This window comes from Pleuronectes platessa, chromosome 11 (genome assembly GCF_947347685.1).
Source record: "Pleuronectes platessa chromosome 11, fPlePla1.1, whole genome shotgun sequence".
NCBI classification, from domain to species: Eukaryota; Metazoa; Chordata; class Actinopteri; order Pleuronectiformes; family Pleuronectidae; genus Pleuronectes; species Pleuronectes platessa.
The window spans coordinates 7,531,104-7,557,161 of record NC_070636.1 but is presented as its reverse complement, the minus strand read 5'-3'; the positions used below and the strand labels follow the sequence as shown (position 1 = coordinate 7,557,161).

Below are 26,058 nucleotides of genomic sequence, written 5' to 3'. Positions count from 1 at the left end.
GAGAGATACATCTCATTATTTTTCCACCCTCTCCTAGTTTATTTCTCGACTTAACAGCCCATGGTGGTCCAGCTCCTTCCATTTAAGCCCTCTACAAATCCCTAGTGTGGGAGCATTAGGAAGTCAAGTCATGTTGACATTCTTTTTGTAGTTTCGTTTGTATTGGAGAGTCAGTAAACAGGATGGAGGAGGACCAGTTGTGTTGTTCAGTGGGCTGCCAGCTTTCACCTTATACATGGTGTCTCTGAATATTTGAGATTCCTGAGGAACCCCTATGGGAGATGGGAGTACTCTCCCTGACCCAATGAACTCAGCATCAGGGGGAAAACCCTTTAAAGAGTCACTGAATAAAGCCTTCCCCCGCAAGGGATGGGTGGCCATAGCCTGCACCCTGTTCTCATGACCTCAGCTTGCAATCACAAACACACATGTACACACTCACAGACACAAGCCAAGCCCACTTCCTGATTTCAGAAGGGATTTAGTGGTTTAGCCAGTGTTGCTTCTTGACCCGAGCCCTACAGAGGGAGAGGGGGAACGAAGGGGTGTGGGGCCAAAAATACTCCACAAGGCGCAGCCAACAGGAAATGCAGAAAACTTCACATTGGTGTGCTGCTTTTTTTTGGAGCCAAAAGCCAAGTTTAATAAACAAATGGATAAACTAAACTTCAAATGTATTGGAAAATGAACATTTAAAAATATTTAGACAATTTCCTGAAGATTTGACTTTACAGTTGCATCTTATTGTAATCCTGGAATCCTCCTCCCACATCTTTGCGTTCCTCCTCTCTGCAGCACGTTGTGCAGTAGTTTGCTGTGTGCGTTGCATTCCTTCAGGTTTTTTGACTGCGAGTAAGCGGGTGCCCCCGATCATGTAGTGCATCATCTGCATGCTGATCCACATCAATCCCACCATCAGCAGGAAGACATGGATGGTTGAAGTCACTCATCTGCAAAGTAGTCACATGGTTGTTGTTGACCACTAGCTGGCCTGGCTATAGGCTGCAATTGTGTGTGTGTGCTTTTTCGAAGGTGTTCACCATTTTATCCCATAGCTGTTTTTAATGATCTATTTGTGATTGTGCACCTAATTGGATTGTCTAAAGGAAACGTTAAAATTATGTTTATTAAATTAATACTTTGTGTGTATTCTTTGCACTACAAGAACTGATTGATTGCTCTGTGTTTCCAGGGAGCATCTACTCCAGTCCGGGCTTGTACAGTAAGACAATGACCCCCACCTACGACTCCAGGGACGGAAGTCCGCTGTCGCCCACCTCTGCCTGGTTCGGTGACAGCCCCTTGTCCGAGGGCAATCCCAGCATCCTCGCCGTCAGCCAGCCAATCTCCTCACCAGACATCCTGGCGAAAATGTACAAGCCCCAGTCTCTGCTGGACAAAGCAAAAATCAACCAGGGGTGAGATGAACTCTGCTCAGTGGTTTGGCCCTTTGGTTAAACTGGTTTTAAGTTTTTCTATTGATCAAAACAGTTTCAAGAGGCCACATCTCTTCCAGAAAGAGATTGTTTCAAAAGACAAATTCTAAGCAGCTCATTCACTGTCTGCACAGGTGGTTGGACTCATCCAGGTCTCTGATGGAGCAGGATGTAAAGGAGAATGAGGTGCTGCTGCTGAGGTTCAAATACCACAGTTTCTTTGACCTCAACCCTAAGGTACGTCCCACAGGCAAAGCACAACAACTTAACCTAACAGTCTGTTGAAAACATTCCATACTGACAGACTTTTAACCTGTGTAGTTTTCAGTATATTATATAAAATATTACATCATACTGACACTGACCATCTAAGACATTTGAAGTTCAACTGACCTAATATTTTTATGACAACAAAATCAGGGTCGAATATAACACACTCAACCTTTTAAATATTGCATCACCAGATTTTCTGACGTCCTGTGTGTATCGGACTGTGAGACAGCGTTGGTATGTTTACTGTTGGTTTGTGCGTGTCCACAGTATGATGCCATCCGAGTGAACCAGCTCTATGAACAGTCCAAGTGGGCCATCCTGTTGGAGGAAATCGAGTGCACGGAGGAGGAAATGATGATGTTTGCTGCTTTGCAGGTAAGACGACTCAGCATGTTTGTGTCCTTCCCTGATCCTATTTTTTTCCTGTTTCAGCAATGTTTAGTCAGGGTCTGAAATTTGAAGATCTGTACACTTCTCTTCATCGGCCAATGGGCACATTTCCTTCCCAACCACAAGCTAATAAATGGAATGGGCTTCCAGCCCAGAGCTGAGCCATATGGCTGCCAGCTCAGCTGCAGCATGCATTCTAAAACTTGGCCATTTCACAGTCTTGCAGAAGGAGTCAATAGGGGTATTATCGCACAGATTCCCAATGGACTCATCACTATGCTTTGATATCAATCAATTCCATTTATATCTGACTTAGTCAATGGAAAAATGAGTCATTAGGCTTTTAAACCAAAAATCCTTAATGAATAATTAATTACAAGGAACTTTAATGGACGTTCCTTACTTAGCCCAACAGAGTGAAGTCACTTTGATTCCTAGAAACAGTGTAATGAAGAAGAAATTAGATGTTTTAATATTATATTCTTATTTTCAGAAAAGGTCTTTGTTGGTATCTAGTAAATCACAACAGAGCTGTATTCTTCACTGTATTCTCTGCTGAGGTTTTTAGCTTCATGTGACCAAGTCATTTCTGCCAACCTCAGGGCCCCTTGCTGTAGCCAGTAGCACTGAGTTGCTCTGCCCTGGACAATCATGGCATCAGACAAACTTTCTCTTATGAGACAAGATTAAAGGACGTTCAGAGGAAAGTGAAATGACAACAAGTGGCTTTAAGGGGATCAGTGGAAGTGATATGCAGATGTGAGCACCTTTGCCCCCCCCGGGTTGCCCCCTTCAATCTGGGGTTGGTGCCCCTGCTATTTCTGACCCTCATAAACTGTGGGTGCCAAGACCAGTGGACGCCATCCTGTCCTCACCCCCGGGGTAATTATAGAGCATCCTGGTCTCGGGACTCAGCGCTGCAGCCCAGACCACCCACCCCATCATGACACTCTCTCCCAGACAGACCTGCTCACATGCCTCTAAAAGCCCTTTTACGCTCTGAGGTGTTAGACGTGTCTCATCAGGCTGGTTATAACTACACTTAACTAGTTTCTTGTTTCATTTCCTGAGAGAGATGCTGATCTACTACACTGTTGCTACCTGTCTGTTAGGGAGCTACTACTATGTTTCAGTTTGGTGGCGTGGGCTAATGTTTCACCGTTGAGAGTGGATACACAGGGTCTAAATAAAGAGCAATGATTGTCCACTTCCAGCATGTTGCTGGCCTGTGCTACTGTGCCATCACCTGGAAGTGTATCTTTGGCCGAACATAGACGTTACTGGATCATTAGCCGAGAACAGTAATCGACCTCAGAGTCACCCTGCCCACAGGAGAAACATAGGGCACGGGTTGTACTTTGTATCACAGTAGATAAACAGTCGAGTTCAGCCATTTATACACACAAACAGGAAGCAAGCCCCACACTGTGAAAGCATGGAGGGTCATCGGCCCTTTGTCCCACATGCTGTAACCTTAGCTGACTAAAGCCTCACATATCTCTGTCAAACTCTTGTCTCTGTTTCTCTCATCTGCTCGACAGCTGTTCATTCATATATTGGTGGGGGGTTGGTGATGGGTTGACATTATAAATACCATTTGTCAACAAGTTGTATTTAGTATATGTGACTCACGGTAAGAGGAAGCCACACGCGGGTTTTTCAGTAATGAGTCCCATCTTGATGAATTGCTGTCTCCATTGTTACAAGAGCACGCTGTCTCTTATCACATGCTATTGGCCCAGTTGCACATGTGTTCCCAGTAAAAAACGATTCACGAGGCTGTTATAGTTGCTGAGAACACATTGTCTAAATCGTCTAAACTATTTCTGTCAGTGAATCATCACCACCAAGCACTTTATTCTCCCCTCTTCCTGAAACTCGTCTTCTCATCTTTAAGGACATTGTCCCATCGCTGCTGAACTCAAAGCTGCACAGAGGCATTATTTGCTAACATAAATGGCAACAAAGCCTTTCACTATTGAAATGGTAATTAGCCGAGACCAGTTCCCTTTTATAATGCAAATTCGTAGTGTTTGTGCACCAGTCACACACATTGCATGAAATCAAAACTGTAGCTAACATTTGCTAGTATTTCTGCAACAGCCTCAGTCTGTGTCTGACTGAGGCTGTTTTCTTTTTCTTCTGGAAGGCTTCCATTTATCTGCTGGATAGAAACATTTTGTAACTGGAAGAGTTTAGGTTTTAGTTGTGCTGGGAGGATAATAAATGTGAAACCATTTTCCATAGTACTTCAGACTTTTGCTACAACTCGCCTCCAGTAAAGTACATATTGCACATGTGTGTCTGAAAGGAAGACTGTAATAAATATTCTTATATTTCTCTGTGCAAGTGAGTGTAGAATTGTCGAATATCACTTGTATTGAAAATATTTCATGTTTGTTTGTCAGTTCATTTTACTGTGACATTTTTTCACATGTGGAATTTCTGAAAATATCATGGACTGTCCAAAGACTTGTACAAACCCTGGTTTAATGCAGAAAATTGGTGTAACTGGCGCATTTCTCTTTTTCCGTCAGTACCACATCAACAAACTGTCAATCATGGCTTCAGACAACCACATGAACAACAGTGAGAAGGAGGTGGACGAGGTGGATGCAGCCCTGTCAGACCTAGAGATCACGTTGGAAGGAGGGAAGACGTCCAACACACTGGTACGAAGACACTGCCACATCATCACATGCACTGGAGGAAATGGCCTCTATGGATCACTTGCACTGGGCTTTTATTTCACTTTGTTTCTCTACTTCACTCTGATGAAGTCTCCTTTCATTCGTCGTATTAAACAGGAGCATAAACCTGTGTAAACACTGCACACTGACCCAGTGGAGGGGGAATTAACAATGTCCTTCACTGTGAGAATTAAGTTTATACAGCTTATCAGAGGAAACTGAGGCCTGAGATATTACGCAACAAGTGTTTTTTTTAGAATATTCCACTGAGTAATGAGATGAAAATGAACAACGTTGATCCTCGAGTCATTGTTTTGATTTGAACCACTCTCTTATTCTTGTAAATTAAAATGTTCTGTGTTTTTAGTGAAATGTCTCCTTTCCTTCCAGGGTGATATCACATCTATTCCTGAGCTAGCTGACTACGTCAAAGTTTTCAAGTAAGTCCACATTCACTTTCAGCGTTATCAAAAAACTCCCTGTGTGTAACAACTTTGTATGAGATGATTTCGTTTGTCGAAAAGATGTTGAATCTATTAGAGGAAATAGCATCTTCTGGCTAAATACGAGCACCCTTGCCTGTTTTGCATCAGTGTAATAGACCAGGTTGTTTGCCAGGGGAAATTTGCAGGCTGAGCTTGCAGTTTCGTTCTTTCTTTTTCTAAGTGATTACAGTTGGACCGAGCATATTTTGAGCCACAATCATTTTTGGCTGTAGGTCTTTGCTGACAGGCAGGTGGCCCCTGGGGTGGTTGTCTCATTAAATGTCTAAACCATCAAGGGGTGGGGGGGGGGGGCGATATCGAGAGGCATTTCCGCTTTAATGGTTTTCCATTAATGTTCATCTCCAACGCTGGCTCCTTTCCTGTTCGCCTCGCTGACTTTGCACTGGAGAACAGCCCCTTCCTCCCACTCCTCCTCCCTCTTTGTCCTCACTTATGCTCTCCTGTCCCCCATTAACAATAAGAACAAGTTATTGTTTTTTTCCATCTGAAGTGTGACATGTTTCCTCTGTCTCTTACATATTTTCCAGACCCAAGAAACTGACGCTGAAGGGCTATAAGCAGTACTGGTGCACATTCAAGGATATCACAATTTCCTGTTACAAGAGTAAAGAGGAGGCGCACGGGACACCTACTCTACAAATGAATCTAAGAGGTGCAGACGCTCATACAATTTACATAGAAACACCAAAATAAAAGCTGTTTTCAGACACTCCAGGGAATGGCGGTACGATGGGTTCCAGACTTTCTCCAGAGTTTGCCTTCCATATATATAAGAAGGAGCAGGAGATTCTCCGATAAATCTCTGGAGTATTTAGACGAGGGATGGTGCAACTAGATCACTAGGTTTAGTCCTCACCAGCACTCGCCCTTATCTCAAAAATGTTCTCTTGACATCCTTTTTCATTCTGAGATTTGGACATTACTCAGAGTTTTTACTTGAGGCCTGGCAGGAGAAACGCCGGAGAAAGTCCGAAAGACTTTTACGTTCTCACATACATCCCTCAGGAGAATATCAGGAGATTATCTTGAATTCAGTGCATGTCTGAAAGCAGCTTAAATCACTTCACACCGATACAATAATTTAGTGCTTTATATTTCCACTGCAAGTATGCTTCCTTTCTGAATGGCCGTGACCTTTGACCCTTTTTTCCTCTCCTCGCTACGGCTTCACATGTGTAGGTTGTGAGGTAACTCCAGATGTTAACATCTCTGGTCAGAAATTCAACATCAAGCTGCTAATCCCTGTGGCTGATGGCATGAACGAGATCTGGCTTCGGTGTGACACGGTAAGACTTGACATCGAGCCACCGTTCACGATAGTTCCTCGTGGTTTGTCGGGGTTTTTGATTATAAGCGAGGTTTGATTTTTCATCTTCAGGAGAAGCAGTACGCCCACTGGATGGCTGCGTGCCGTTTGGCCTCCAAAGGGAAGACCATGGCTGACAGCTCTTACAACCTGGAGGTCCAGAACATTCTGTCCTTCCTGAAGATGCAGCACATGAACCCCGACCCTCAGTTCATTGAGCCGATCACAACCGACATCAACCCGGAATGCCTGGTGTCGCCGCGCTACCTGAAGAAGTACAAGAACAAGCAGGTAGGCGTCTCTGTCGGGAGCTGTCACGCAATTTCCATATTACAACTCTGAGCAAAGTTATGTGTGTTGTCGGGAAAGAGACCGAAAGACGACAACATCTTGGCTGTCGTCATGTGTGTTTTCTGGGAGGCTGTTTACTTGTTTGATGAGTTGCTTGTGGAGTTAGACCGAGCAGCGTTTGATGCTTCCCAGATGGGCGCCTCCTGGCATCAGGGTTGTCTTGCGATGGAATGCAACCTCTCCTCTACTCCCCCTCCTTTACATTTCCTCCTCCTCTTCCTTCTGCTCCTCCTCCCCACGCCTCTCTGTCCGAGGGGAAACCAGGACAGCAGGCGTCCAAACCACTCTGGACAGCACACAGTGGAGCTCCTCATGTCCGACAGAAACAGATACCCAACCTCAGCTCACAGTCTTTGTGCTTGTAGACAAAAGGGCTTATAGCGAAGAGATCCCAAGACGAGACAATTTAATTTATTTGTCTTTTTTAAGGAAGGAGCGACTAAAAGCAGCTGTCAGTAGCAAACATCCTAATAACCAGGTGAAACATTCAAACACTGAGAATGAATCTTTGTAGGCGTTAGGTAAATTCTACAATGTGCGCAGCAGATTTGCATGAAAGCAATAGACTGGTGTGTGTGCACTGGAACAGCTGAGCACACGCACGCCATGGCAGTGTGAGATGAGGAAGAGAGGGAGGGGTCTGCTCGCATTAGCTTACTCACTCAGCCTGGTTTTATTTAAGTCATCGTAGAAAAGTAGAACGTTGCAAGGGGGTAGGAGAGATGTTGGTTCATTAGGTAATGACTCAGAAATGGTCAGAATTATAATGATTGTCCAGAAGATGAGGAAAGATTAGAAGGGGATTGGAAAAAGATTGAGAAATGATGCACCACAAAGATCTAGATGTGTGTTTTATATACAAAATCAGTGACTGATAAAACAGGAGAAAGACGATTACAGCAGACTCCTTCGATAGTAGACGAGTATAGCACCAGTGTTGTTTCTCATTTCTTTGATGCTTTGTCATACAGGAAACGTGTTAATGTTAAAAGTTTGACTTATCCAAATACCAAATGTGGCTACAGTTCTCCCTCTTTCTGTAAGTCTCCATTTAGACAACCCCTTAAATATAGTTGGAGCCAATGTGTTCCATAAATAATAGATGTTGTTTTTCTTGAAAAACCGAAACCTTATCAAATTGTTCCGGGGCTCATCACTTCAGTGAGATGAAGGAATACTACATTTGGGAGCATTTAAGAGTTAAAGCTCTATGCTATCAAACCCTAATGGGGGTTGTTATTGTTGAAAACTAACAAATTCCCTACAACGATAAGCAGCTCATATATCACAGTTCATTGTTTACTGACCCAGTTTTGAAAAAAGGAAGACTCCAGTGTCATATTTCAGTGTTTTTTACTAATACAAATAAGGAAAATAAACCTCTTTGGCTTAATTCATTGCCTGGAACCCGAGGCCAGATTGAATAGGAGGCAGGACGTGGACTACGGAATCACCCCAGCAGGGTGTGTGTCTGTGGTTCTTACTGGCTCAGGTCCAATCTATTCTTCTAACACCAGTCTGATAGCGGGTGTCCCCAGGCACAACATGAAAGTATGGGGGCATTATGTACAGTCTGTGCATGTACACACAAACTCGTGCAGTTGCTGTGAGGCAGCAGGAAATGAGCCCTTCCTGGGAATGCTGCGCGGGAAAAGTGTCTGGGAAAAGCCCGTTAGCTCCCAGTCAGCTGTGACCCCTCCCCACCTCCCTCAAACTGGACTTCCTGTGGTAAGATTTGTCCGAGGGGACTTCCGGGCTGCAACTCCCAGCGGATACACACGTACACTCACTCACACACACACACAGTGTACACTTCACCATGATGATCAGATCTGTACATTAACGTGAGAGAAAAAGAAAGATAACGGCACAATAATTATCATCTGGAGCCTGGAGACATGGCACTCCTTCACATTTGTGCTTCCAAAGTATGTTGCTTGGTATATATCACCATCTTGTGGATATAAGAGGGATTGCAGAGAAAAACTCTGATTCCTATAATGACCCACTGTGAAAGTCTGTAAAGTATAAACAGACACTATCTAGACCTGAAATATATGAATCCAAAAATTACACTGTTATTAAAATATACACTCTTATTGCTGCTACACATCCCTCTTGTGGTCAAACACTGCATGACATGCCAAACCCTTATCTTCCAACTTCTTATTTTCTTTTTTTATTACAGTTATTGTCTACTTGTTATTTTGTCTTTTCGCTCCCTCAACATTTATCTTATCTGGTTGTTCTCTTTATCCACTCTGTCTCTTTCTCTATATGCCTGTCCTTCATTCCTCTGCATCTTCCTTCCATCCCCACCTCTCCCTCCTCAGCCAGGCTTTATCAGGGACCTGGTAAGTTGAGCTGTGTGTCCACTGGGTGCCGAGCAAACCTTAGATATGTGCATGATTGTCTCAGCTCGTCACTTTACCAGAGAAGTAGTTGTAGGATATCAGTGTTTCCCACAGGTCAGAACTATACTTGTGTTGGTAGCTGGTGAATATGAGAAAACGGTATTCAACATGGCTATAAACTGGGAATAAGTGTGACCTTACACATTTAAAAATGCACTGAATATATTTTTTTATTTGAATAATTTATTTCACAGATCCAAAATAACCAAACCCTCCCCTCCGAGTATAAAGCTCTGTCATTCTGGATTTTTCAAAACAAGAGCTCCAGTGTTTGTGCGTATGTAAATTAACAAAATGAGATGCAAAATATTTGGCGCTGAAAGAAAGATAAAAATCCATCACCAGGCTGACAAAGGAGACATAGATTAAGCGGCGCTGCTGCAGATTTGAAGCTGAGGTAAAGATTTGTGCACTAAATAGACTCTTGAGTCTTGGATCCAGCAATGCAGAGACTTGTTATTACTAATGTCTGAGAACATAATTACACAATAAGCTGAAAAAACTTTGCTTTACCTCATCTGTCCTTAAAAAATATGCTTGAACAGGAGGATTAGAGCGAGGGGAGTTTTACCATGAATTAATTGGTCACATTCTTCAGTTGGTTAGAAATGAAAGAAAACTTCCAAGATGTGTCAACAAATACATTTGACAGCCATTGATCCACCTGTGCATTCAGCCCAAGTAAAGTCTGTGTGGGAAACATTGGACGTAGTCATCATAGTGGCCGATACAGTAGAATAATAAACAACCTTCTAGATAGTTTACTGTATCTTCTCTCAAGTTTTCATGGTGACATAAGACAGAAAAATTACATTTAACTCTATTGATTAGACATCGAGGACTTCACTGTTGTGTTTTTATGTCTTGTTACATTACATGGAAGGGACAAGTAGTGTTGGTTCATAAGAAATTAATTTCCACCGACCATTTATCAAACCACATCACAAGTTATTACATCGTTTTAATGTGTTTTGGAAAGTTTCTTACCCTGAAGGCTGAAACGGATTTTAATTCATGCTATTTAATATAAAAAGCAAAGACTAGACACTTGCTGAAGGTAAGTGATCCGTCACAGTGAAGCTCAATAATTACTTTAATTATTTAATTGGAATGTTGTTAAACTGAAACGCTGAGCTCAACTCGAGAAGGGAAAAGCTGCGTTCTCGTGCGTAACTCTTTAATTTGATTCAGAAAGTATTCAGCAGTTTGTCTGTAGACAGAGAAGTCAGAATCCTCATGTTGGGTGAATTATAACTTGAATTAGTTGAGGTCTAAAGAAAAGGATTTAAGGACATGAATACACACATGCATGCACACTCACACAGACTAAACACTTCTCTTTGCTTTTTAACCGTAGTCTGGCTCCCCAGGTTCTCATGAATTCATAAGTGTGCGTTTGTGTGTTTACTAGCTGTGTGTAGACTTGTGACACCTCTCTGGTTTATCTGTTGACACTGTGTGTGCTGATGGCTCTGTGCAGTTGGCCTCAGCTTGTTTATATAGCGGGTGTGAGGATGATGGTGTATTGGGTGGTTTCAAATGTGCCGATGTTCTTTTGATGGGGAAACATTTGTTTACTTTGGGGAACGGGTCAGTGTTTGCAGTGACTCAGATGGGGGGAACACACTGAGATATTGTGGGTGTAATGTGTACGATTGTGTGTTTTGTTAGATTTCAGGCCGGATCCTGGAAGCCCACCAGAACGTGGCCCAGATGAGTCTCATCGAGGCCAAGATGCGTTTCATCCAGGCGTGGCAGTCGCTCCCCGAGTTCGGAATGACTCATTTCCTCGCAAAGTAAGTTTTGTCAGAGCCCGACTGAAGTTCAATAAATTGCTAAACTTACTTTATAATTTAATCTCCATTAAGAAGCACACATTACATTTTACGTCCTGACACCGACTGATTGGGTCAATTCACATTTTAATTCGCCAATTTCTGTTCCAACTTCTTCTCTGCAGGTTCCAGGGAGGAAAGAGGGAGGAGATGATCGGCATCACCTACAACCGTTTGATCCGGATGGACGGCGGCACCGGAGATGCCATCAAGACCTGGCGCTTTAGCAACATGAAGCAGTGGAACGTCAACTGGGAGATCAAGATGGTAGGAACATATCAAAAGTGACCGTGTGGTTGATTAGCTTTCCAAATCAGCACGACACGTATCAGTGATATCTGTGAGGAATTGACACAGCATGTCTGATGTGACCCGCTCCGCTCTGTGCTCGCAGGTGACGGTGGAATTCGCCGACGAGCCGAGCCTGTCGTTCATCTGCGCCGAGGTGGACTGCAAGGTCGTCCACGAGTTCATCGGCGGCTACATCTTCCTGTCCACGCGCGCCAAGGACCAGAACGAGTCTCTAGACGAGGAGATGTTCTATAAGCTGACCAGCGGCTGGGTCTGAGCTGCACCCCCCCTCCACCCCCCCCTCCCGCCCTGAACAAGCCAGGGGTCAACGATTGTGGGCCAGGGGGGGCCGGGAGGGGAGCGGTGGGAGTGGAACCACGTTGTATGGGGTTTATTTTATTCTACTTTTCTCAGTCTTTTAAAGTTTTTTTTTTGGAGCTGTGCTGAAGAGTCCAGAGCCGTGCCGACAACCGTGTTCTCTGGTGTTTTGCCGACGAGGTCACATGTTCTAACACTAAATTGTGGTTGAATCAGTTCAGACGAACTTTGAACTTAAACTCCTGTGGTTGAGCAGAAGCCTGTTTAACTATGACCATCCGCCACATCCTCCACCTCCTCCTCCTGCTCCTCCTGGACCAACGGCCATCAACTTAGCGTCCATGACTTCCCTTTAAACACCAAAATTAATCCCAAAGATCCTTTGATTTCCTTTTTTCCTCTTCACTCTTTTTGTCTTTGCCTCTTTCTCTTCTAGAACCGGACTAAAGAGCTGACGTCAAACTGTCGTTGAAACATGTTGTGATTTAGTGCCACAGATGCCCACAGTCATATCTAATTATTTATCCTAGAACACGGACTTCCTCAGAGTCTGATGAAGGGGGGGGGGGATCTGTAAACAGCAGCGTACATCCTATCCGCTCTATGAAGGGTTTAATCTCTATGACGTCACGTGAAAGCACTTCTACACTACACAGTCCTGATTTGAATAAGCTGTTTTTTTATCTTAAATGTCCTTTTTTTCTTTCGATGTCTGTGTCTCCACAACCGGAGAGAGTCTAGTCCCTCCTATGAACTGTCATCATAAACTCTGACCGGTGCGACACCGAGAGCCTCAGTTTAGTTTTTTGTATTTAACGGACTGCTGATGGTGAGCATGTCTGGAAACACACTATAGCTCAGTGCACTGTAACGAGCATCCCGTTTGTTCAGAAATCTGGGTTCAAACCATGGACTGGAAAATAAAGATGGACGTGGCCTCTCCGCTTCCTCCCGTTGAACAAAGCTGAAGCTCAGATATAAAAAAATGCGGCCGTCTTGCACTTTTGACTTGATTTGGAGCCGGAGTCTGGGCAGTACTGGTTGTACTGGAGCCGAGGCGTCGAGGTCCTACCGATGCACTCGCTCAACCAATCGCAATCATGACGTTTCACCTTATTTTTATAGCATCAAATAAAACAGTTCAACAAGCATGTGTGATAAGAGCTACCTAAAACAACCTATTTTAATCCATGTTCCATCCACTAACACAGAGGAGGCGGAGACCTTATACTGCAGCCAACCACCAGGGGGCGATCAAGACCCTTTTGAGCAGTCATGTAGTCCATCTTTATATAAAGTCTACGTTTCAAACTTACCTGTTACAAGTCGACCTAACAGCAAAAATAGCTCAGTCTAAAAAGCCATGTATTCTCATGTTCTCGACATTTAGTGTTTTCTCAAAACACGTTTTATAAACACTAATCACTAAAGTTGTCAGTGTGCGTTTATGGTGTCTTATCCTATCCACAGGTTTTTATCCTTGTTTTTTTAATATTTAAACACTCAAGAATCGAAATGATTTGTCAACATGCCCACTACGTTTAGAATGTTCTTTCCTCGTCATGTGACCTGGAAACTGCATGTTCAGAAACCATCAGTCGGCTCCTTGTGGTCATTCAGTCTTTTGTCCACAGGGTGTTCGAGCAGAGATCGTCAGGTTTACTGACTGTAGATCTCACTTGAAATGTCGAACTAGATGTTCTTTCAATTCAGGAACTCTCTGAGTCCCTGTTAAATATGTAATATCTGCGTTTTCTGTAAATCGAGTTGAGATGTACGTCTTCTCTTCATAGCGAGTGTCTGTGGCCACACGTGTGCTGGTGGGGGTAGATTAATGTGTTTTTTAAAACGTCTCATCCTATTGGCAGTGATTTTTCAAAGCGTCCACTCCCTTTGTCCAACCTTAAGCTCGTCTCTTAGGCCACGTTCTGTCCTCTCCTGACCCACAAGTGCAGATTTAGAAATAATGTGCATTAACATTTATCCAGACGTGTGTGTTTTTGGCTGCATTTGAAAATTAAGGATTATCATCCGTTTGATTACATCCACATTTAATAGCCCTGACATCTCAATTCTCTGTGCATTGACACTACAAAACACAAGGGGGCATCGCTCCCTTCTGCCACCTTTTTCCTCCTTCTCGCCTTTCTGTCTCTCACGCCGTATAGTATTAATATTGTTGTTGTTATTCTTATTTTTATCATTACACACCAGCAAAAGGTCACTGAGTTTGAAGAATGAATATGCAAAATGTTTTTTCTTTTCTCCTGTTCTCAGTTATGAAGGATCAGTCGTTAAAGTATTATTTTTTTGTAACTAATGTAAAAACACAAACATTTTATAGAAATTGTACAGTTTTTTTTTCTGCTTTTTTGGGGGGGTGGAAGTTTTTCCTTTCAGGAAAAAAAAAAAAAAGAGAGTGGGGTGTCATCTGTCAACGTGTAGTACTCAACCGTGCCTGCTCATGTTGTGGTCTTACCGGGTTTCCAGATGAAGATATATATGATTATATATGAAGATAACACGAGTCTCAGACTCCAGATTTGATGAAGATGTTTGTCGAGTACATATATTTTTTTTTTGTTCTAAAAATACAGATGCGTATGCCTTTTAATGTGTTCTTTTTTTTCTTGTATTACTGCTTAATTTTATTGATTTTCTGCTCTCTCTCCTACCACCTGTGGCGCAGAGTCGCATTTTACGCTCATTCTTTCGACTGACGGTAAAACCTTACGTGCATTTTTTGCTGCAAATTTAATTTGCGCTGTGCCATTTTTTGTTGTTGTTGAAGTACTTCACCTATTCGTCTGATATTGTGTCACAACCGAAGTGTGCCATTTAATAATTGTCCATATGAAGGAGTTTGAGACGAATCAGCAAAAATGAAGTTGAGAGGAACATCAAGCCTCGTCTTTGTTCTCTGATGTGTTTGTTCGCCTCCAGTGTCGGGAGCAGCAGTGCATGTCCTGCTGCTCTGTTTTCTGACTGTAAAAATGCATTTATTTTAAAAATAATAAAGTAATTTTTATTTAAACTGGGTGTTATCTGGCCTTGATTATGAGTCACGTTCAGTTACCTCCAGTGGGTGATATCTGACAGTCCCTGTTAAATACGCTTAAATATCTAAATTAGCCTTATATTGGGTTGAGATTTACAATCGGCTGCAGCTCGGTTCCTGTTATGTCTACGCACCACTACCAGCTGTCAGATGAGGTATAATCCACTTTTTAAATCCACATAGGAGCCCCAGGAGATAAAAAAACTGAGCAAGTGCAGCTGGTGACAAGAGGCTTGCTCCATTAGTAAAATGCATCAAAGTTTTATGAAGAAAATTAAACTATGGTGGTTTAGACATATTACACCAAACAGTTACAGAAATCAGAGATGGGCTTGACCTGGTTGGCTGGTGTAGAGATCAGTCTGAAATATTCAAGTTTAAAAATGGCAAAAAATAAAAATATTTATTTTATGAACATGTATACAACTATAGCGTGTGCACTGGTTGTGTTTGTCCATCAGAGGGCAGTGTGCAACCATCTTCCTCCCCTTTGCTCTCTCCCTCTGAGGCCTCATCCTCACTGCTGTCCAAACTTCTCCAGATCTGACATGTTTACCTGTCGTCCCAGCACCGACCGAGCGGCAGATTGAGGAGATTAGATCAGAGCCGCATGCAGACAGGCTGTCTATTCGCAGACTTCCCCCCCCCCACACACACACACACAAACGCACGCACGCACGCACACATACAGTTGACGTGGCACATATTAGTGCTGGCCCCTGTTGAGCAGCTGGTATATGGCTGTGGCTGCTTCCGCCCCCTGATGTCCACTGCATTGTCATTTAGAAAAAGACATTAGTGTCTCTGCATTAAAGAAACAATATCTCTTCTCTCTTGTTGGTGAAGTAAGAACTCAACAGTCTTTTCTGGAACGTCCTCTCTTCTCTTGTGTATCGAATATTTAGATTTATCAGTTTCTAAGTATTGTCTCAGTTACAGCTGACACAGATTTCTGCAGCTCCCAGTCACGTCTGAGTGTCGCAGTGGGAGCGATGAAACTGAGCTCTGCAGCCACATCCTCCTCTTCCTGAAGACGAGTCTCAGTACAACACTTACATTGTTGTGTTTGACGGGAGTAACCATCAAGGAAGCTTTCGAATGAGGTCCCCTGTTCACCTGGCAGCCACAATATTAAAGCAACACATTCACAGAGCAACAGCGCCCTCTGCAGCCCCATATGGTGATTAATGCTCTGTGTCCGAGCGAATAACTTAACAACTTGTTATCTCATGTTCTAGCGGTTGTTGTGAGTTTACGCCACATAGCTGATTTACAAAACGGGCTCACAATCGACAAGTTCTCTAATCAGGAGAAACCCTCTACTGGTATGTCCGGTCTACTCTGATTGGCCAATTTGTTTAGATATTTAGACTCTGGAAATCAGTTGGAAGAGGAAATGTGTCGGCGAGCATCTTGAAGAGTTTACATATTTCTGTCGTCGAAAAATAAACACAGACTCGGCTCCTTTGACAGCGAGTTCTAAAATGTGTAGAAAATCTGATTAAAAATCAAACAGTACGAAATAGTGGATTTCATGTGGAGAAAAGACAAAGCCTATCAACCTTTGACTGGAGCTCTGACTGCCCAGTAACACTCACTCAACTGAAACACAACTGACCAGTGGACATCACCCATGAACCAGAGGAGCTGCCACTCCAACAATCTACCAAAGTCTGGTAGGAGTTCCTCATATTTCAAAGAAGGACATAAACGCTGTTTTTTAATGACTTAAGAATTTTTGATTGATCTACTGTTCGATGTCACTCTTTAACTTGAGCCTGATTCCTGGAATCTAAACTGTTACATAGAGGGAGAGCAGGTGTTCAGTGGGAGGAGCTGGAATGAAAGAGTCACCGTTCTCCTGATTCCAGGTCAGTGAACCATCAATATGATTTTGAAAAGCTGCTGTACTGTCCCTTTAAAACCTCTTTTAACGCTCCCTATACAGCACATATTTCTGAGGGACTCTAGCTCCACCTGGTGACGAGGAATTCCTCAGAGACCTCTATAGGACGCAGGTGGACGGAGGCTTTGATGTGGGAGGAGACCTGATGTAGACTGTGCTGCACACAAACAATTAAAATGGAGGAAGTGAAAACATAAAAGAAGTTGCACAGGATAAGGAGCAAAGTGCCGGGAACCATTCAACTGCAGCTTCCTGGTTAAATATCATTCAGATTCAGGGAATTGTTGGTCTCCTTGTTCCTGACGTTCACCACCAGTACGGTTACTGGTATTGTCTCTCTCACATTCTGTCTCCTGCAGTGAGCAGAGTTTATGAGACGATGTCAGACACGGCAGCTGAAGTGCAGATTGAAGAATCCTTGAAGAGTCTCACTCTTACTCCCTGTAGACTTAATGACCTTGTCGAGGAACAACTGCTTTTTAAAAGACGTTCTCTCTCTCCACTGTCACCAATTGTCAGGAGGTAATTTTCGCAGTTCACTTCGTGGCGGCTGCAGGTGAAAGCTGCTGCTGTCACGATGACAGAAAGAGATGAGATCCTGCAGGTTTCTCTGGGGACGGCCATGTCAGTCCGTCCGTCCATCCACCGCTTTGCTCCAGGCTGAAATATAACAACTGCTCGATGGATCCCCACCAGATTTTATTTTAAACGAGATATGAAAATGTTGTCATTGATTATTGTGAACATTGAAAATCAATTTATCCAGAATTACAAGTATCTGTTGACAGTAACACATTTTGATGCACTGTGGGCTGTGTGTTTATTTTATATTTTTTATTCGTCACATCCTCAAGGTCAGACCTGAGTTTAATCAGCAACATCCACATTGCAGCAAGGGAACAGCCCTTTGAGAACGTTCTTCAGATACCTTGAGAAAGTTCTTCAGATACCTCTTTTGGGTACTAATTTCAGCATCACCATTGGTTCGTTTATCAGTGCAAGTGATTTTCTCACCACGACCACCTCTTGCCCTTTCAGGTGATGCCTCAGCCTTACTTGTAGCTATATATATATATATATATATGTCTTAGACGCTTAGTTGAAAATGTGAAGCCAATGCAAAATTGCCTGAAACCTGTATTCTCTCCATTGACAATAATGTCAGTTTCTATAGAAGTCTATGTCAATGTAAAAGTACTCCTCACTTGATTTATAACATTGGTAAACATTGTCATGAAGTGTCTATTGTCTCAATCACTTGTATCAAGTCTTCTTCGACACAGCAGGATGTTCATTTAGTAAACAATGGTCCTGTTAAGACTCAAATGGAAAAGCAAGCTCCATTTGCATTGAGGTGTGGATATCGTATGATTGACAGCTGGTACCATCCGATGGGTGCAGCCTTCAGTAAGGTTAGCCCCCATATGATGACTCCTGGTTACCAGATCAAGTAACCAGGAATAGAATACAGCATAAAATTCCCCCAAAATAATAAAAAGAAATAAATAAAATAAGAAAAGTGTGCACATAAAAATCAATTTAAAGTTTGTAAGTTCAGTCTTAAATGTCAGGTTTGTAGATTGTTGTTGGGCCCAATCCGTCTTTGTACAGTGTCTGTCCTACCGCACGCTGGAGTGAAGAACGTGGAAGTCCAATTTCTTCTGAAAGATCAAAGGTTGGCTCGCCATCCAGTTAACTGGAAACTTGGTTCCTCGATGTCCTCTCTGACTCCGGAGAATTCTTTTTTTCAGCAGAATCAAAAACCTGACCTGTAAACAGGTCACACATGTATATCGAATGTATAAATACAACTACAATACTTTTAGATCAAACTCAATGCTAAATTACATTAGAATACTATAAAGTTCAAGTACTAATATGAAAACAGAATCACATTGACTTAAGACATATATTCATACACATATTATCAGTCCTTTGGTTTTTTTATGTAAGGCTATATGCTATTGTAGCATTGCTATTTTATGTCATGGCTACATGCTAATACTGACGCTCAATGAGTAGAAACTCCACAGCTATTGGACAAGCGTAAATGAACTTGAAACAGTGCCTCAAATCTGCCCTAATAACCTCTATAGTAACATAACTAGCAAGGTAGCTTTTGATATTTACATTTAACAATACACAATTAACATAAAAAGATCTGAAGCGACAGAATTGCGGTTAGCGCACAACTATTTCCCAGATCTTATATGCTAACGCTATTAGCGAATGACAGTGGCATTTTACATTTTAGCCGTTAGCTTAGCGGCTAGCGGACTTTTTTTTCTCCGTGATCTACTATAGTTCTCAACTTAATCAGCAGCTACGGATGTCCTACTACTCACCGTTGAATCGTAAGAATCCCTGCACCTTTCAACAGGTCAGCATGGTTACGTCACACATCTACATGGTAATTTCATCCGAGCAAAGCAGAGACTATGCTTCTAGCTTGAGCGGCAAAATGGCGAACAGGATGTAGACAGGTAAAAACAGCTCCACATAGAGTAAGTTTGGTAGATGGCTGGTACCTCCCCCTACTGGCTAGAATACGTAACAGCATGTCAAAGTTTACATTCCTCCTTTCTCTCAATATATTGTCACTGGGTTTTCTAATGTGGGCTACAAGCGGTTTGCAAGTCAAACCGTTTTGGATTCTTACTCAGATATTAAAAGTTGTGTTTATTTGCCATAAGCAGCAAAAATAAATTGTTTTGATGATCTCCAGTCTCTTCCCTGAAGAGGAAGACCTCTTTGTTTTCCCATCAAATTCTGCTTTAAAAAACCTCACATATGTTCTTCTCATCATCTCGGACGGTTCAGTTTAAATATGTTTCAGTGGAAAAGGCTCAGTCTGGGCTGAGCAGGCACGAGAGCCAGGACTCTTATCTTGATGTCATCAGTTCTACTCTGGAGCTGCTAAACTGAGCCTGAAGGCTCCAGGAAAACATGGATCTGGTCAAAAAAAATAAAAAGTTCTCTTTGGTTCAAAGCCTAGAAACAACAGCTTTATACGCCCAGAAAATCATGTCCAATTTAACCATTAATTAAGTCATGTCAGTGACATTTGTTAACAGATGTAACAGGTCAAGAGCTTTTAGTTTCTATTTCAGGAAGAAAAGTTTACAAACAAGTTATCGTCATGACGTTCTTCTCCCTGACTCCATCTCCATCTTCTACAGAGACAATCCCTCACGTGTGTTCTTCTCTTCCTATGAAACCTGAAACAGTGGAATCTGTAAACAACCTTCTGAGCCGCTGCACCTGGAGTATACGTGGAGGCCTGAGGTCATCCGCTCTGTAAGTCTTTCCTTACCGTCTGGGACATCACGCGTGCCGCTGCAGAAATCCGAAGCATGTCATTAAAGTCTCCGAGCCGATCCGCAGGGTGTCCTCTCAGCTGATGAGGTCACGTCACATGGCGTTTAAAGAGATGAGACGGGACTGTTGTGAGCCAAGATGCTAAGATCATCACTTTGTGCGGCACGCAAGAATTACAAGGCCCTGCATACATACGCTAGTATAAGCACACAGGCGTTTGTGAGTGTGTGTGTGTGTGTGAAGTTACAGCTACAGATGTTGTGTGTTCCAGTTCACATAACAAATTCAAGTTGAATCTTCTCTCCGGCTATTTGCTGTGGAGTCTTCTAAAGTAATGCACTTCTCCCGCGGGGGGGGATCTCTGGCTTTAAGCACTGTTGAACAAAATTGGGTAATTTGCATCACACTAAAACCTTTTGCGTTTGGCAAAATTCAGTTAATGCAATTTAGAGGCCTGACGTTGTTATGGAATACAAACAGACCGAGTGTCACGTTACTGTGTTGTTTGCTTTACATGGTGTTTAAAGAACCCGTCATTGCCTGGTGCATGATGGGAGCATGAAGCTGCTGAGTTTTCCTACAAGAAGGAAACAAATCCAGGGGAGATATTTCATCCAAATCATAAAATGACAAAAGTCAATATGGAATCCAGCTTTAAAAAGAGGAAATAAAGAGCAAACAGAGGCTGAATGGGACGCCAGGGGCAACTTTCAATTAAGATGGCTCCGTGGCAGATACTCAGATAATTCAGCTGTTTATAAATTGATCCCCGTGGATCCACAAGCTACACCACATATCAGGACCTCATTGGCGCCCTCATCTTCAGCTTCATCCATTTGCTTTTATTACGTTTGCCTCAAATTGTTCCAAGACTTAATAGGAAACAGGTCTGTGTTAATCTCGAACTCTCCGAGCCCCCCCGTGTGCTTCTCTGCGGCGTTACGAGTGTGACATTGTCTCCCAGTGACACCGCTGGTCCAGCGACAGTAAAAAGACCAAATTGAACTCGCAAATAAAATTGGATTCTTGGCTTTTTGTGTACCCAGAGGGGCCCCGTTCATTGATCGGCCAATTTAGCTGCTTTTGACTGTTATCTGCCAACCAAAGGATCCAAAGGGGGGAGAGGGAGTGGGTTTACTGGCAGAGCAGCAGGGACAGGAGAGAGAGGACGGTTGAGACAAGACTTGCCGCAGACTTTCTGTGTCTGAATGCAGGTTTTCACCAGGAACTCCGGGTTCCTACCACAGTCCAGCGATGTAGATTGGGGTTTAGGTAAACTGGAGACTCTAAACTGACCGTAGGTGTGAATGTAAATGATAAGTGATACTCTCTCTGTTTGTCAATGCCCAGCTGCCCCTGTGACCCTGTGGATAAGTGTTATAGGCAAGGCGATGGATGGATGGATGGTTGGATGGAAAGATGGATGGATGGATGGATGGATGGATGGATGGATGGCTGGATGGATGGATGGATGGATGGATAGATGGATGGATGGATGTATGCTCAAAGGTTATAACCAACACTGACTGATGCATGGAAATAGCACCTGTTTCACAACAAGGTCCCGACATTTTCAATCATTCATAGACCAACGAAGCTCAAGAAAGTGAAGGAGTCATATTCTTCAATATGACTGAGACATGGGGTCTGAGCCCACTATAGTAACAGAGGTGACTTGGTGCATTGAGAACTGCGCCACACACAACCACACACTCCCCCACACATCTATCACTCAGCTGTCTGACTGCCACGATGGGGATGGATATAGTTTGTGGTGTTTAATGGTGTGTGGCTCCATTAGAGAGTCTCCTACCCGGCGAGCTGCTCAGAAATCTGATTTCAGCTCACCTCAGAGGATTCACTCTGGTTCAGGACGGGTTTCTCCCTCTGAAAATCCTGTTTTCACTCCTGAAACCGTATACGCTGCCGCCTGTGGGAGCAGTGAGATTAAATGTTTCTCCAGTGTTGGCATGATGCGTAACAGCAGGCGAGGAGGAAACAGAGACGTCAGACTGAGAGACACATCTCCCTTCTTTTTAGTCCACTTGGTATTTCCCTTTGTACTCTGTAGTGAAACAGATGTAGGGCTTACACGATGAGGGTTTATGTATTTACCGTTTTCACTTAAAAAAAGTCCTTTTCCTAACACCCCAGATGTAGAGAATGAGCTCTTACAGTCAGTTGTATCAACGTTGTGTTAACTGCATTGGCACCGATTTCATACTGTGACAATCTGATATGTGAAATCAGAAAAAGTGCTTTGATAGACAAAGATGACAGAGGGAATTCAAAGTCACACTAATGAAAACCGTTAGGAAACATAAGCAATTAGAAGTCAGTATCACGCAAAAACAATAAAAAGTTGACATTATATAAAAGTAATTAAGTACAAATGAAAAGAATAAACGCAATAAAACAATAAAAAGTTTAAAAGATGACATCACATTTAGGCAAGTCTGTAAAAAAGGGTTTTAATATGTGATTTAAAAGAAGTCAGTGAATCTGTAAGTCTTACCTGCTCAGGTGGGTCGTTCCAATACCGAGGGACCCTGATGGACGCTCACCTTTAGACTGAAGTCTGTGTGGGAGTGTGGGACGACCAGAAGGGTCCCACCTTAGAAGGCTCTGATCCGGGGCCTCTCTGCTGTGTAGTTTTGGGACAGACCAGGTGGGCTTAGAAAGTGATCAGTAAAATCTTCAAATCAATTCCAAACCGAGCAGGGAGCCAACGATTGAGAGAAGCCAGGATTGGTGTGATGTGACTTTGTCGATTAAAACCAGTAAGAAGCCGAGCTGCTGCGTTGGAGGCGAGAGCGTGACTTGATTTATGCCAGAGAAAAAATATTAGTCACAGTAGTTGAGTCCTAAGATCACAATTAATAGGAAAAACTTCCACCAGGTTGGAGTGGGAGAGAAATAAGTTAAATTTTTTAGATAGTTTACTTGCTTACTTACTTGCACAACCAGATCAGGAAAACAGAATAATACTGTTGCGTTAGCGAAACCTCCCTCTTTCCCTCAGAAACCAGCCGTCTGAATGTGATTAAATATTGATTTCTATATACATATTAAAACTAAATACGTCACCGGCTGAACAACAATCTCTTTTATTACTAATGCACAACTCAAAAACTGACTCAGAAGAACTTTCTTTGCCATATATTCTGAAGTGTCAAAGCAGCTATGATTGATCAGAGTATGAAAGCGGTTACTTGAGGCTGGCTGGCGTTCACATGATGGATGGTTAATATTTGCTTCAAAAGACAATTAAAGTGGCTGCTGCTGGCACAGAATGGTTCCAATGACGGATCCCTAAATCCACACTTGAAAAGATTTCAAAAGCCATGTCCATGCAAGAAGTTAGGAAAAGATCTTTTTGAAAGAAACGACAGGCGCCTCTGCTCCAGCAGTGTCTCATATAGGTCATGTGCATGATTCCCATCATGTGACATCCTCTTGTCTAATCAGATGAATCCTTGTTACGACTATTGACCCAGAATCACTCAGTGTAAAAAAGAAATGAAGACATGGCTTCAGAAAATGGCTGTAGAAGCTGTTTCTGCTGAAGAGAGAGATCTTATTTGTATTTCCGTGCTACACTGAACCCAATTCTGCTTGAAAAAAAAGAAAAAAACATGATTTCTGCTAGTGCATTCCAACTGAGGCTGATTAGCAGAGGATTAAAACCAAAACGTACTTAGGGGAGGAAAGCTAATGAGGAATAGGTGAGATTCAATATTGCAGGAAAATTTCGTTTATCACGACAACTGCAAGTGAAATCAATACCAGATCTGAGGTATTTGTAATTTCTGTTTTTATGCCTCTCAAATATTATGAAAGTGGATTGCTACACTTGACCTGGTTCGATAATGTGAAATGTGCGCACACACACACACACACGCACACACACACACACACTCTGATCCTCTTACTTGACAAGTTAACCTGAAAAGATTGGTTTCAAATGACTTCCTCCCAGGGGCCAGACCAGGGGTGGGGCCAGGGGGCACTGGCCCCAGTTAAAATCTGATGACCCCTATAGTGCACCTCTCCTCCCAGCAGTCTTTTTTATTATTATAATAAACTAGTCACTTACTAACAAACAATAAATATAATACGCTTTTTTCATGAATAATATTCAATGATGTGAGGCTTTGCTATAGATCTAACAGTAAACAAGGAATCGTGTATCGATGTTGGACATATGTAAATTGTGGATTTACACAGAGGGGCCCTGTATGGCCCCTTATTTAGAAAAAATATAGATCCGCCACTGCCCCCTCCTCATATAAACACAGTCCTACCTCCCTGAATGTGCAGAGTTCCACGAAGTTACAGAGAAACCACAAACTAATACAAACACAAATGAGAGAAAATCAAACACGCACTGTTTGATTTTCCCCACCTGGAACACAGACAGACTTGCAATGAAATCTCAAATAAAAACATGCAACAACACACACACACACACACACACACACACACACACACACACACACACACACACACACACACACACACACACACACACACCCTTTTTGAAGTAATGTATGCATGTCAGCTCAACCACAAAAAGACATGTTTTTCTCCCCAGTGCAGCTCGGTATGATCAGTGTGTGATGTGTGTGTGTTTCATGCCTCACACTGTGAAGAGTAAATATCAAACCGCACGAATGCAATGTTTGATAAGTGCAGCAGAGAGACGGAGGGAGAAAAAAGTGGCGATGAAGTGTATGGGGTGTGTGAGTGTATGGCGGCCATCTGGCCATTTGGGGGAGAAGAGAGGCAGCTGGTGGTTTCGGAGCAAAGGTTCCCTCGCACCGTTCCATTCCTCCATCGTCAGATCTCCATGTTTACCCTGCTCGCCACGGGGACTGAGGCAACTCCTTCTCCCTAATCCGGCCAGTTCGCACTGCTCCGTGAGTGATGTCAGAGGCAGGAAGGATGTTTATGCTTTCCAGGATTTTAGGATGAGGGATAGAGGGGGGGAAACACCAGGTAGAGCTCCTGCTTTCTGTGGGAGTGTTTCAGTGATGGACTCAGAGAGAAGTCACTGGTTAACCCCTCAACCCCACAGATGTTTTTAGATTCCCGACATGATTCAAAGGTTTTAAATAATGCCAAATACCTAAGACAGAATTGAAACGTGTATAAAGGGAAAGGGATGTATGATGAGTTGAGTCAATCAGGAAAAGAACAACAACAACAGGAACTATAGAATCAAAAACAAAGCAAGACAAAAAGTCTTTAAAGGGGGGCGCCCTTAGCTCAGTTGGTAGGGCGTCCCCCCCATGGGCCTCGGCCAGCAGCGGACCCGGGTTCGATTCCAGCCCGCGGTCGTTCTCTGCATGTCACTCCCCTCTCTGCCCCATTTCAACTCTGTCTCTACACTATCAATAAAGCATAAAAATGCCAAAAAAAATCTTTAAAAAAAAAAAAGTCTTTAAAGACTAAAGTAACAGATTAAAAAACATGGAATCATTCGATGCCAATGGACTTATAAATATACATATGTATGCAAACGCGAGAAACCATCTATCGGAAAAATCTATTGATCTGTTCTCAGATATTTAAGTGTGGTCCAGCGCCCAACCATTAACATGGAGGAGGCAGGCGGCCAGCAGATGTTGCTCGATATGTTTTGGCTTCACTTTTGTGGAGCTGTCATGTCGTCCATTGTTCTATACAGTGTATGGGTGACACTACCACAAGCGTGTAGCATGATATCAAAGTGTTTTATTATTACGTTTTTCGAAAAGCTAATAGAAACTCAAAAGGGAACAATTGGAAGATACACTTTTCATAACGACGTGTGCTCAGGATCATGGGAAACAAAGGTGCTCCAGAGAATCCAGAGTAGCTCAACTATTGTGTAAATTTGGCGTGGTGTAAAAAAAGAAACTAGCCCATCCAGACCATATGACCACTGCTATTCAGGCCAATCCACAAGGAGAGCCGCGATTGGT

The 26,058-nt window shown here is 42.9% G+C and overlaps 1 protein-coding gene and 1 long non-coding RNA gene across 2 annotated transcripts in view; both read left to right on the top strand.

Moving 5' to 3' along the window:
* fermt2 (FERM domain containing kindlin 2) overlaps positions 1-14,844 on the top strand; it is a 41,397-nt gene extending 26,553 nt beyond the window's left edge. The window contains exons 5-15 of the mRNA XM_053433957.1: positions 1,193-1,418; positions 1,571-1,673; positions 1,977-2,084; positions 4,637-4,771; positions 5,180-5,229; positions 5,823-5,947; positions 6,475-6,581; positions 6,674-6,892; positions 11,038-11,162; positions 11,327-11,468; positions 11,596-14,844. Coding sequence (XP_053289932.1) covers positions 1,193-1,418; positions 1,571-1,673; positions 1,977-2,084; positions 4,637-4,771; positions 5,180-5,229; positions 5,823-5,947; positions 6,475-6,581; positions 6,674-6,892; positions 11,038-11,162; positions 11,327-11,468; positions 11,596-11,769 — 1,514 coding nt within the window. The 3' untranslated portion in view covers positions 11,770-14,844. The remainder of the gene's footprint in view (positions 1-1,192; positions 1,419-1,570; positions 1,674-1,976; positions 2,085-4,636; positions 4,772-5,179; positions 5,230-5,822; positions 5,948-6,474; positions 6,582-6,673; positions 6,893-11,037; positions 11,163-11,326; positions 11,469-11,595) is intronic.
* Positions 14,845-16,286: 1,442 nt separating this feature from the next.
* LOC128451436 (uncharacterized) lies at positions 16,287-17,426 on the top strand. The gene is made up of 3 exons (XR_008340104.1): positions 16,287-16,544; positions 16,677-16,739; positions 16,817-17,426. It is a non-coding gene; the product is annotated as an uncharacterized LOC128451436 (long non-coding RNA).
* The last annotated feature ends 8,632 nt before the right edge of the window (positions 17,427-26,058 follow it).